Source organism: Camelus dromedarius, chromosome 7 (assembly GCF_036321535.1).
Source record: "Camelus dromedarius isolate mCamDro1 chromosome 7, mCamDro1.pat, whole genome shotgun sequence".
NCBI lineage: Eukaryota > Metazoa > Chordata > Mammalia > Artiodactyla > Camelidae > Camelus > Camelus dromedarius.
Genome location: NC_087442.1, coordinates 52,597,252 through 52,610,658, shown reverse-complemented (window position 1 = coordinate 52,610,658; position 13,407 = coordinate 52,597,252). Strand labels below are relative to the sequence as shown.

Here is a 13,407-nt window from a genome sequence, read left to right as displayed (position 1 = left end):
TTTGAATGAATAAATACTGAATGGCTTATAGTTTGTGCACTGTCCTTCGATGGGAGATGATTGTAATGTCTAAATAGACAACTGCATGTTGCTTTCTCTTCTTGGAACTCCCTTCCACTCCACTCCCACCTGCATTTGCCCCTACCTCGACTTAATCTAGATAATTTCAATTTATGGTTAAAATCTCAGTCAGATGCTCTTGATAAACAGAGCACAGCACCTACTTTATTCTCATATAACTGATCGCCTAACTGTCTGTTTTTCTCCTTGGCTCTAAAGGATCCTCAGCTTTCTTGTGGAATTCCTGGCACACAGTGTGTTTAAAAAAATGAATGGCCGGGTGCATGGATTAATAAAATAATAAGATGAAGAATTAAATGACACAACTGGTCAACTCACTATACGATCTGGTTAAGAAGTGCTATGAAAATCTTCTCTTTGTACCCAATAAAGCAGCTAATAAGAAAGAACAACAAAAACTCTTATACTGACCTATGGCTAATAAACAGATGTTTATTATTACAGAGTCAATGTTTTAGACACGGGGGAGCCCAACAGGCATATACAGTATGAGCGTCTGAACCAGCTAATAAATCATATTCCATTCTCTTCTAATTGTCATATTCTTAGAGAAAGTCATTGTTATTAATAACTGCTGTTAATTGCTATCTTATACAAAAAATTAAAAAAAATTTAGCTGAAGAGGGTTAAGTCCAGGAGTTTCTGTGCGGCCACTGTCATAGGTGGGAGCTGGGGGGGTGTACCAGCTGCCCTACGAGAGGAAGATGGTGTGACTTTTACAGGGATGCTAGGGGTGCTCCCCAGATGCACTCTCTAGGTATCCCATCGGACCGACGATTGCCTTCCTAGCATGGAACACAGCCCGTGCTACTGAATTAGAGTGAAGCATGAGCTGAGGCTTGGAGGAGATGGGTTGTGCTGTGAAATAGGCAGGGGAAACACCATGCAGAAAAGCAAAGTCCTGAGCGAGGAGAAAGAAGCCAGGTTTTAAGTCACAGCAAACAGTCGGATGTGCAAAGGGCATGGGTGCATGGGGCAAAGAGGCAGAGAATTAGAGAGAATGAGGACGGTAAGCAGACTCCCTATCCTACATGGCATGTGTCTAATGCTGCGGAACTCAGATTTTATCATCTTCTTAATAGAGATGCTTTTAAGGCTCTGAAGTCTCATTAAGGGCACTTCAGGAGGGGGTGTCTCCAGAGGCAGGGGAAGGCAGAGTCACAAAGACTCCTGCACTTCTTCCCTGCACCTCCCCCCAAAGCAAAGCAACACTGCTTTAATCGGATTTATATATCAAGGATTTAAGCTTACTTGGAAAATTAAAGTTTAAAAACCCTTCTGCAAGGTGCCTATGAAAGCCAGAACTTGGGAACTCAGGACTAACATAACCAGGCATTTGTGATGGCAGCAGCATTTCGCAGATGGGAAGTCAGGGCAAGGCTGGGAGCCGTGCTAACCGACAGTCTAGGACACAAACAGTGAAGACTCAAACCGACACTGGCAGAATGTTTGAGAAAAAGTTGCAAAGAGTGACAGAGAGCGCTTTGTAATTAACTAAATATGAGGAGTGAGGCAGTGAAAGGGAGGAAGAGGCTACAACTTAAGGGTTGGGAAATTAATAGATACTTGGGTTCCATTTACCAGAAGAGAAGATAGGAACAGAGGCAGGTTTGGGTAGAATATAATTATTTGACTTTCAGATGCATTTAGCTTGATGCCTTATGGAACACTCAGATGAAGAGCTCCATCTGGAATAGAGTTAATATGTATTCTCTGTGAGTTGCTGAAACAGTTTTGGGTTGTGTGGGAAATAATTGAGGCATTTTATGTTAAGACAGTGCTTATTTTTTTTGGTATGATACGAAAAAAATGTCATCTGTTGAAAGTGAGGGGAAAGATAGGAAGACACGAAAGGAGGTTTGAAAAGTTTAACCTAGCGGATCTAAGAGGCAGTATGAAGAAAAAATACTTTACAGAATAGTTTTTTTTAAAAGCTGAAGAAGGGTTAAAGCTGTGTTAATAGTGGGTGTTAGCAATCTACAGTGGCGACAATCTGCATATTTATGAGATCTCTCCCTGTTCAAATTGTAGGGACTGAAATATAGGATCATAATATTGATTCATGGTTCAGGGTTTGTGAGCCACTTACAGAAAAAAAAAAGTTCCAAATGATTGAACAATTCTATAAAGATAATAATTTAAGTGTTAGATTCTAGGGATGAAGGTAAGATCAGAAATTGGCCATTGGACTAGCAAAGAGGTGAACAATTAGGGATCTGGGAGGTACAATGAACCAGGAGAGGTTGTAAGAAAGCTGGGAAGATGGTACATTGGATATAAATTCAAACATTAGAAGTCCAACATGGGAGAAGCAGAATTAATCATCTTATATTTAAATAGGTGACAAGAGACACTTAACTGCAACAAATATTCCAAACAATATATCATCCACCACAGGAAGTGCCAGATGGATCATTAGATTTTACAAATTCAACAAAACACAGCTACCTACACACACAACCTTTATAACTATTTATAATTATTTAAAAATATTTTATTCTATAAAAACTAAACGCTTTACTTTTACCAAATACTTTATTATTTTTCATTAATTAGAAAAAAATAGTTTTTTCTTTCAAAAAGTTTTTCCTTTTATTGAGAAACCCTCACTCCTCAGCTGATATGCAGGATCAAGACTGGCTACCATATATTCCTGATGGCACTGTGGCCATGAAATACGGTGAGCTCTCAGACAGGCTACACAAAGCAGACTACAGCACCTCTTTATTCAGAAATGATTTGTGACTTTTCAACCATGCATACATCGTGTGTAGATAGATTACTGTAAAGCAAGTTTCTAGGAATAAAAATATACTGATTTTTTTTCAGTTTCTGAGTCAAGGCCTTGAAAAATTTTATTATTGTCCTGTGGTCCTTATTCCCCAGGAAAAAAAAAGAAACAAACAAACAAAACAAAATAAAACAAAACAAACAACTATCAAAGGTAGTTCTGAAAAGTCCACAGGATTAGAAACAGTCTTAACAGAGGACGAATTGTCCTTTTACGTTTTAAAATATGGAGGTCAGAATCTGAAGAGGCCTCACTCACAGTTTAATTTCTTGTTGCTACATGAGGGTTACATCTTGCAAGCCCATTCTGCAATTCCTTTCAAGTAGGTCTTGGCAGGATATGTGATTGTCCCATTTAGGTACAAGCTGTTATTTATCCTTTCTTCCTTCCTTCCTTCCTTCCTTCCTTCCCTCCTTCCTTCCTTCCTTTCTTTTCTTCACTTTGAAACCTGCTTTGATTTCTACCCTTTGTAAAACAGGCATCTTCCATGTAGTACCTACTGTATGCTAGCTGAAGAAAGGGGGGTTTGAGATGTGAACTTCTTGCTAAACTACCTAAGTCATTAAACTTGTTCTCTTTCCTCCAAGTCTGACACAATTACTCAGAGAGAGAACATGTCAAAAAATATTCCTGCTCTTTCTTTCTCAAAACCCAAGGACAGTATTGCTTCATGTAAGTTTAAATAAGGGACAATTTTGCTACTTCTAAGGAATGCAGAATCTATTTCTAGCATGAAACAGAGAACACAGAAGTTTTCATTTCTAGATCCAAGTAAGAAACTGTCCCATTTTAAACTGTTCAGTCCAGAACACTGCTCAGCTCTGAAGCCACCCTGTAGGACAGACGGAACGGGACTCACCCGGACAAGAACAGCCGGTGTGGGGCGTCCTCTCAACTCATGTTGAAAGGGGGATTCCTTAAGGAACTAAAATACTGTATCAGTAGCTAAAGGTTATAAACAAAATAATTGTTCTATATTTTGCAGGGACCAAGATAGAGCATATGGAAGGTGTATATCTGCTTTAGAAAGCTTGGAGCAACATGTGATTGTTGTAGGAGAAACACTCCATGAATAGAAGGAGAAGTGGAACAACAGTGTGGACTCTTTATCAGACTGCCCAAGTGTTGCTCATGGCTCAACCACCTATTTCTTTTTTTTTTTTTCTATTTTTTTTTTAAATTGAAGTGCAGTCGATTTACGATGTTGTGTTAATTTCTGGTGTACAGCATCGTGATTCAGTTATATATATATCACCTATTTGTTAACGATATGTTTTCAACTTTTTATGTATCAGAGGGCCAGTTATTAAAATTTTCATCATCTCTTTACCCACATTTTGATATTCTCCTTTGTGATGTTACGGCTGGAAGTCGCTAGACCAGCGGCTCCCCTGGGATCCTTAAGCCCCTTGCAGGGGATTTGTAAACTCAAAATGGTATCAATGACACTTCTAAAGTATCATTTGCTTTTCACTCTCATTCTCTCCTGAGTGTACCGTGGAGTTCTCAAGAGGCTACATAACATATGATCTGACACCACAGAAGCAGACACGGCTACTCAGCTGTCTTCTATGAAGTTGGATGTTAAAGAATTTGCAGCAGTGTAAAACAATGCCAGTCTTCTCACTGTTTTTTATTTTTTAAAACAGTCATTTTTCATAAAGATGTGATTTTTGATAACATCCCATGCGTTGACTGTTATTTTTAGAATGTTTCACCTTTGATATCACAGATATAAACAAAAGCACTCTGGGGTCCTCAATAATTTTCAAGAGCCTCAAAGAGTCCTGAGATCAAAGAGTGTGAGAAGCACTGCCGTGCATGACATTTCTCCATAGCCAGACAGAAACACGTTGGGTCACTGGAGAGACATGGGAAGGAAGGAGGGAGAAGGGACTGGTTCCTGCTGGTCGACCTGCACCTACTAGTAGATCTTTCCAGGCTTCCATCCTTGCAGCACCCGCTTCCAGTAGCAACAGGCTCTCCTCTCCAGCTCACTGCCACACCGAGAAGGCACAGTGAGCTCCCGCCATATGGTCCTGCACACCATGGTGACGCTGCTAAGAGGTCTGACTTCTAGGGCTGCAGGCTCCCCCTGGAGCTCCTGAGCTGCCAACACCTGCCAGGAAGCATTGCCTCCACAGGAGTCCTGAGGTGAGCTCTACCAGGCAACATCCTGCTCAAACTCTGTCTCCCAGCTCCAACAGGTGTTTCCTCCAGGCTTCTGGGTTTTGATTACTCCAGCTTGGAGGAGGTAAGTGCTTCCTGTGGTTCTGTCTCTGCAAACCTCTGTATTCACCTCTGCCTTTTCAATTCTCCAACTCTGTTTAACCAGTTTCCCAGTTCACATGCCCTAAAGTTACACAGCGAGATTCCTGCTTCCCTGATTGCATGGAGAGTGATACAGTCAGCAACAGGTAGTGATGCATTAGACCTGTCTGCAAAGCTACACACAGTAAGAGAACCAACCATCTCTATGAGGACAGAAATTTAATTAAGTATCTAAGAGAAAAAAAACCCAAAAAACTCTGTTCTGAGCTTACAAATCTCAAAATATGAAAGTATACTGGGAATCTGCACAGATAATACTAAATATTACGTTTTCTAGACATAACTGCCTTGTGACTACATATAGATTATATATGTGTCATTTAAAAGAGTGCTTTCCCATATTTGACAGAAGTACCTCCAAAAATTATGACCCAAACACAGACCTCAAAGACACTGAATGACAAGTAATGAATGGTGATAAAGTATATTTCCTCTCATTTAGCTATTATTATATTGGAGATATTTTAAATACTTCACACAATCTTAGTATGAAAGCATAAATCCTGCAACAAACATAATTTTTAAGCAAATCATCTCTCTCTTAGAGAGAACGTGATACTGGCTTTTCCCTTTCAGGTTTGTGCAATACACACATTTTTGAAGTACATAATTAAACTTACCACCTGACAGGAGAGCGGGCTTACTTTTTACCATTGGACTAGAATGAGGAAACTTGTTGCTAAAAGACATGAAGAGGTGGGCTGTGAAGTCATCAGGCAGCTCGGCCTCCAGGAATGTCTTCATAAATAACTTGAAACCTTCAAAATCTATTGTCTGAAAAAAAAAATTTTAAACATGTATTTTAAGACTCAGCCAATGTTAAGGTTTTGCGCTATGTTCAAACTCAGTAGTAGTAGAAATGATCTCAAACATTCTTAAACTCAGGTCTACAAAAGGAAGTTACTATTTGAGAAACACACTGGGCAGTCCTAGGCTGACACTAGAAATTAGATTTGTATGTCTTAGCCACAGTAATGGAGCAGGAAAAGCAAGAGTTTTCCAGCCACATATTTCTATTTCCACAGTACCTGTGTGGCCTTAAAAACGTTACTCTCTGAAACTTAATTTCCTTCTCTGTAAACTGGGCATAATATTTCCAATCCCTTGGAACTGTTGCGATGATTAAATCCGACAACCACGTGAAGACGCCAATGCTGAGTCATGAACACAGCATGAATATTCAGGAAGAAAGGTATCTCTTCTCCTTTCTTTGCCTCTAATAGCAAATACTGTTTTTGACAACTAGAGAAGGTGGTTAACATTAAAGTTTCATCCTAACATCAAGATCAATGGATAAAAAAATTCTAAAGTGAAATTCTAAAACTTTCTGTGCAGATTTTCAAAGAAAACCCATTTCAAGATCCTTGCCCACTCTTACTCACTGCAGAACTCAAAGAGAGTAGACACTGACTTGCAGAGAAGCATGGCTACACTGAGAATCTCCATGTTCACTTGGGGAAATAGTGATGGAAGCTACTTTCTATCCTCCAGTTAATGAGAGGATTTCACAGGAGCTCTTAAGAGAACTTGCTTTCTCCAAGCAGCCGGGAACAGTGGGCCAGGATCTGGATCCTGCCTGGGAAACTGAGGACAAGGGTGCAGATGCTTTGGGGCAAAGGCAAGGAAGTGGTGTTGTAATGGGCTTGGACAACACTCCTCATGACTACAGGGACAGTGATGCATGAACGTTGCCTGAGAAACAGATGAGACCTCGTGGAAGAGAAGCCAGTGGTGGTGTACTGGGTCCTACCCAGTAGGTCACTTGAAGAGACTAGACACCTATGGAGAAGAAGCTGGAATAAAGCCACACCTGTCCAGATCAGGAGAGTTGCAAGGGCTATACGCCCTCATAGGAGGCCCTTGAAGGGCATTTTTTTCTTACTCAGTTTAATATAACTGAAATGAAACTAAAAATAAGGCAAAAATAAAACTTGGCAGACTAATGCTCTGAATTTTGTTCAGACTCTTGGCAGATGAGAATGAAATGAATTTCATAAACTGCTGTTTTGGATACAAAATGTCTACTTCTCCTATGTAATAATATTGGGATAAGGTGGTAGAGAATGACCAATTTTGATTACTGTATTATTCTGAATAAACCTAAAATGGAGTAAGACATGCAGGAATATCATTAGAAAAAGTACGTTTTTGTAGATTAGATCATGTACCTATTAAGTATACGCACTGTGTATGTTTTTGTACCTAATACAATCTCAAGCCAACAAAAACCAAAACCGAAGACTTCATTTTGTTTATTAACAGTTTCAAGACTGTCTACAATTTAATCTGATAGTTTTAGTTAAGTTTAGACTTCTTTCGCGTATTCATGTTCAGAAAGGCACTTCAGATATTTATGCTGGTGGCAATAAAAAGCCTTCATTTCCTTCCATGTTTAATAAATCACTACCACCACAAAATATTGTAAATTCTACTAGTGGACTGACAACTTAACTAAAAACAATGAGTAATACGAAAATATACAGGATAGCATCAATTAGCAGAAAAAATTTCAATTCTTGTTTTAATGGAGGTACTGGGGATTGAACCCAGGACCTCACGCATGCTAAGCACACACTCTACCCCTGAGCTATACCCTCCCCACTATAAGAGGACTGTCAAAAAGCAATTTGCCACAATGGATGAAGGCAAGATTTCAAAACACGCAGATGAGGACAACAGGCAGACTGGTGTACCCAAATATGTTTTTCTGAGTAGGGATACCTTTTCTTACTAACAGGGTTCCTTAGACATGACCTATGGAGAGAGAAGTAATCCACATTCGGTTGGGTGAGTGACAACACTGATCAATAACCCTCAACATACATGAAGGCCCATGTGGAACCAGTAGTTAACTTTATTTGCAAAGTTATAAGAAATTTGTATGATAAACATATTCATAAGCACTGTGATTAGAATAAAAGTTACTTGTAGTTGCTCTAAAGCACCCTCAGCCTTTGTTGCCAGCATTGCCTTTGGAAATGTAGCAGTTGCTAGAAGCATGAAGTCAGAACACCTGGATGAGCTCTGGGATCCGTCTCTTTCCAGCTGTGTGACACTAGGCAAGTTATTAAGCTCTCTGTACCTCAGACATTTCATCCATAAATGAGAATAATAGTATATCAGCCTCTTGGTTTGTTTAGGAAGAATTCCTTATAGTATTCAAAGAATGAGCCTCAAAACCACATTAACTTAAATGTTTCTACTTGCATTTAACCAATCACTACCTGATTCATTGTCTTTTGGTGGGCTTTTTGTTTCCTTGTCTGTCTTTCTGTCTTTCTGTCCTTTCTTTCTTTTTTTAAGAAAGCTGGTAATAAAATGTGAACAAAAGACTAACTGCTTTAAGTTTCTCTCTGCGTCTTCTTTTGCAATAAGATTATATTTTAAAACAAAAGTATTTCAAGCCAAGAGTTTAACGTGGTAACACAGGAAACCACCACCACCAACCAGCCAACCAACGAAAACAGAAACAAGGGCTTCAGAATAACACAATCTGGTTTCATATTCCAATACCTCTGCTCGCCACTTGAGTGACTTGGGGCAAGAAATTTATCTGCTCTTTCAAGGAAAATTCTGCCACATCCCAAGTGTGTGATATTTATAGAGCCTTACATAACCCCCATAGAACCTCCTTGAAATAGGTGCTTGTGATTTAATGATGAAAACCAGAAAAACAGCCAACCAAAAGGGAAAAAAAAATGAACTTAATGCATGATATCCCTTTTAAGAAGGAATATATTTCTCCTTGGTCTTTCTTTTTTCAGTTCTCAGGAAAATGTTCTGAACTTTCTCTAGAGTTGCAGCTCTTCCTTACTCGGCAAGCAAAAAACAGTTTAGTTTTATTCTCTGACAGCTTGACACTTCAATTTCCTCCATTCAACTGCTCAGCATTGTTGCCTAAATATAATACAACATATAATAAAACAATGTAAAGCACTTAGTGTTCCCCTGGGCAGGTAGGATGTAAAATAAATCAAATAGTAAAAAAAAAAAAAAAAAAAGGAATAAATAAAAGGGCACATTGGTTTGAAATTAGATTTTTTTAAATTATCTTAATTTTCCCTTCTCTTTATTAGTCCAAAAACTGGAAAATTCATTGCATTTTTCCAAATCAAACCCTCAGTTTTTTGCATCTTAGATATTTTGCTGTAATGGTTCTCTGTCAGGCAACATTGGCAAATTACTGCCTTCAGAAAGCAAGCATTTAAAAATAGATTATCTTACTTAAAAAAAAAAAGCCTATTATAGACATTCTTAAGAATTGAATAAAATTTCCTTAGTTCAGATGACGTCATCTTATTTATTACTGACGTTTTCCTAATGATGTAAACTTTTTCCTTTGACTTCTTTACAGTGTCGGTGGGAGCAAACTTCCTTTCTCTTACATTTCCTGCCATTACACACACCTTACAATGTTCTTTAAGCCAAAAAATAGCTGCTTCCGTGTTTCCATTCATTGAGGAATTAGTCTTCAATGACTTTCCTGGTTAACCCATTTCTTTCTTACCAGTAAAAGATTTTCAAATCCTTTCTAAAAATTGTGTTGTCCAAAATACCAAACATTTCTCTAAGTGGATATTGTCCTCAATCTAGACATTTTCCTTATCTCATGATTCAGCAGGCCATTTCCAAATGTATGTGTCTGGGTTTCTGCTGCTGTCATGGAACAGCATTAGAACTGGTTTTTGAAGATTGTGACCTTTAAATAGAATGAGATCATTTATATGCATATCAATCGAAATAGTAATGGAAAAAAGAGGATCAGACATAATTGAATGAGTGTTCAAAAAACTGAATTGGCTGTAAGCTCAGAGACACATGCACCAAACAATATTTAAAATTTTGCAAACGGCTTTTTCATTTTTTTTTCCTTAAGGAGCAGCCAGTCTATTTAGGGAGATAACACAGAGAATCTGTAAAGAATACAAACTGAGGAAGCTGCTCAGATGTTGCTGCCAAATTGGCATAAATCCAAAACACATTTCTATATGCCTTTCATTATTATATCTGACCATCTGGGTTCTTGGTGTTTAAATCCCTGCTAATACTGAAGAAATAACTCTAGTATTCATCCAAGTAGATTCAAAGTGAATGAAAATAAATGTCGTCATTCCATCATTAACTTATTTTGGCAGTTTCAGGATGACAATTTTCTCATATTCAGCAAATGTTCTTTGTATATCCATTCCCTTTGTAATGGGCTTTGTTTTTGGTGTTCGAGTAAAGATATTACCAGCGCAAACTAAAGTCCTTCTGTCAGGGGGCTTATCTTCCAATGAAGGAAAAAAGAAAAAAAACAAAATAAATAGGATAAATCTATGATGTCTATTGGTATTAAATGTTGTAGAAAAATAAAGGAAAAAGTTTATATATTGGTGGGGGATACAGTTTTAAATTTGATGATCAGGTAGTGAGAATATGTTCTTTGAAGAAAGATTTGAATGAGATAAGGGAGAGCACCTAGCACATATATGGAGAAGGAACGCTTCAGATAGATAAAGCAGGTGGTGCAAAGGTCCTGAGGTGGTGCAAATGCTCCTGTTTTGGAGGATTTTCTATAGGAGCCAGTGAGAAGGAGCTGAAGACTGGAGTGGATGGAGGGAGGACTAGAGCCGTGAAAGATAAGGTTAAAGATATGATCTTTGGTGGTATGTGGGGTGAGGTTGACCATGTAAGATCTATTGGACCATCCATAAAGCATTATGGCTTTAAGGTATAGTGAGAGCAGCAGTTATTGGAGGGTTTGCAACAGGAAATCACATGATCTGACATATTTTAATAGGATCATACAGCCATAGAAATGCTTTTATATCAAACGATGGTCCAATTTTCACATTTTCTAACAAATGTGTATACAAAGCTAATTAGTAAGTGATCTTTAAAAGACAAAAATGAATCACTAAACTATAAGTAACTAGCTAAAACCACAAACAAAAAAATGACTTTAATTTATTTATCAGCAAGTGTTGACTGAGTGCCTACCATGTACACAGCACTACTGGCTGCTGGGCCGAAGAACTCTGACCAAATGAGGTGGGCAGGACCTTAAACTGGTTAGAGGCTTTCTTTCACCATTTCCATTTAAATTTTGCTTCCTAATTTATATCATTAATTAATTATGTTAAATTGAAAACTGATGTAAAGGCCACTGAGCCAAAGTATATAAATTAATGTGTAGCAAGGCTAACTTTCTGAGATTTCAAATACTCATTTTTTACATGAAAGTACTTTTAGAAAAAACATTGCATTTTTAATTGTCTCATTTCTCATGCTTATTGTGTGCTGCACTTGACTGTTCATTATTCAAATTTCTAAGAGCTCCCTGAAGATCTGCCATGGAGAAACCCCCTTGGAAAAGAAAAGGGGAAACTGTGAAAACTTGGAATTTTTAAAAACCAATTTTGGCAGATGAAATTACTTTTACTGCCTCAGAGGCTCGTAAGTTATTAATTGTATTTGTCTCTACCTAAGACCAACATTTATTACAACTCAGTAGAGAGAAAACTAGAAGAGTATTTTCCCGTAAAACATCATAAATGGCAAGAAAAATAAGCAATGCTACTCCAAATTATTTGAGTAATTATACAATGCAAATAATGGGTTGGAAGAATTTTAAGCAGAATATTTTTATTATGATTTTCAGGATACCTTGTGATCAAGAGACTCTAATCAACTAAATTTTGCACTTCACTGGAATCCACTTAAAGACGCTGCCTCATCTAGTTCTCAGTGTTGCCCCTAGAACTGGTGTTAGCTGTTAATGAAGTGCACACTAAAGGCTTGAAAGTTATTTTCTCCTCAAAAAATGAACCCAATAAAGATTTATTGCACAACTATGCCTATATAAATTTCATTAGTAATGCCAGGTTTTAATTATTGCCTATTTGTATCTTATTTTTAAAGAAAATTTCCAAAGGGAGTTCTTCTAATGCAGACATGTGTACAGGTAGACTTATGAATATATCTTCTTCCCTGCTAGACTGTAAGATCCAACAGGACTTTGCATCACATAGTGCATAATGCAGTGTCTTTCACGTTGGAGGTCCTCATTATACATTTGAGGTATGGACACAAGAACAGTACAAAAAAAATTCACTCAGTTACCTCTTTGTAGGAAATCTAGCAAGAAAGAAAATTGATTCAGATGGGATGATAAGAATTTATGAAATATGATCAATACAAAAAACTTCCCTTCAGGAATATATTATTTCATTTAAGCTCAAATGAGATTATTTTAAAGTATGTTAGTGTACAGCTATAGATTTTATATTGCAGAAGGTTAAAACAAAACAAAATCAACCAGACTAATGATAACAAAATAACAAAGAATTTGGAATGGTTTCAAATATATATTTTCTCATAAATTCTATTCCTTCTAATCCATCCAGACCCAAATCTACCATAGTTAGGTCTGGAAGAAACATCAAAATGAGAAAATGTAGAAGACCACAAAACACTTAGCCAACATGCAAGAGTGAGAGACTGAGATTTTACAATTGGGTCAGAGAATCCACTAATTATTTGCAGGGCTTAAGATTGCCTTGAGTTGAAGCCTTTTGTCAGCAATTTGTAAAACATATTTATTAGTCTGATACTCTTTGATAGCAAAGATCATCTTGACCATTTCTGTTCCTCCCACAGGACTAGATACAATATCCAGTGTACAATATACATGACATAAATGCATTTGGGATGCAACCCAATAATTTTTTTCTGTTCCAAATGCTCTTCTCACTTCCTATACGTTTCTCTCTCGCTAGTGGGTGTTTTTATGCCTAACTCCTTCTTGAAGCCTCCAATCTTTCCTTTTAATCTTTATAGTCAGTGACATTCTCTATTATCCATAAATGGAAAAATGAAATTAGATGTTCATTTTAAATGTTTGGTACATATCATGGAAATGCCGTCTGAATGTTACTGTGTTCTAGGAACTGCACTAAGTATGTTATGTGTACACACACTATACCTTTAATCCTCACAATAACTCCGTGAGTATAATGCTATATCATCCTATATTATAGACAAAGAAGTTGGGGCTCAGGAAAGTTATGTCAAGTGCCCAGGGTCAAAAACTCCTAGTTAGCACCAAGGACCTAAATATTTCTAACTTCAAAATCTACTATGTTATAGTTAATTGAAGTATAATTTTATAGACAGATTTTGATTTTCCAATATTCACACCTAGTACAACTACGTGTTTAGTT

General features: G+C 37.5%; 1 protein-coding gene across 7 annotated transcripts in view; it reads right to left on the bottom strand.

The window, feature by feature from the left end:
- The window catches only part of DGKB (diacylglycerol kinase beta), a 637,574-nt gene that overhangs the window by 439,039 nt on the left and 185,128 nt on the right, over positions 1–13,407 (bottom strand). For all 7 annotated transcript variants that reach the window (XM_064487528.1, XM_064487529.1, XM_031454980.2 and 4 more), the window contains one exon: positions 5,824–5,977. In XM_064487528.1, the coding sequence (XP_064343598.1) occupies positions 5,824–5,977 (154 nt within the window). The remainder of the gene's footprint in view (positions 1–5,823; positions 5,978–13,407) is intronic.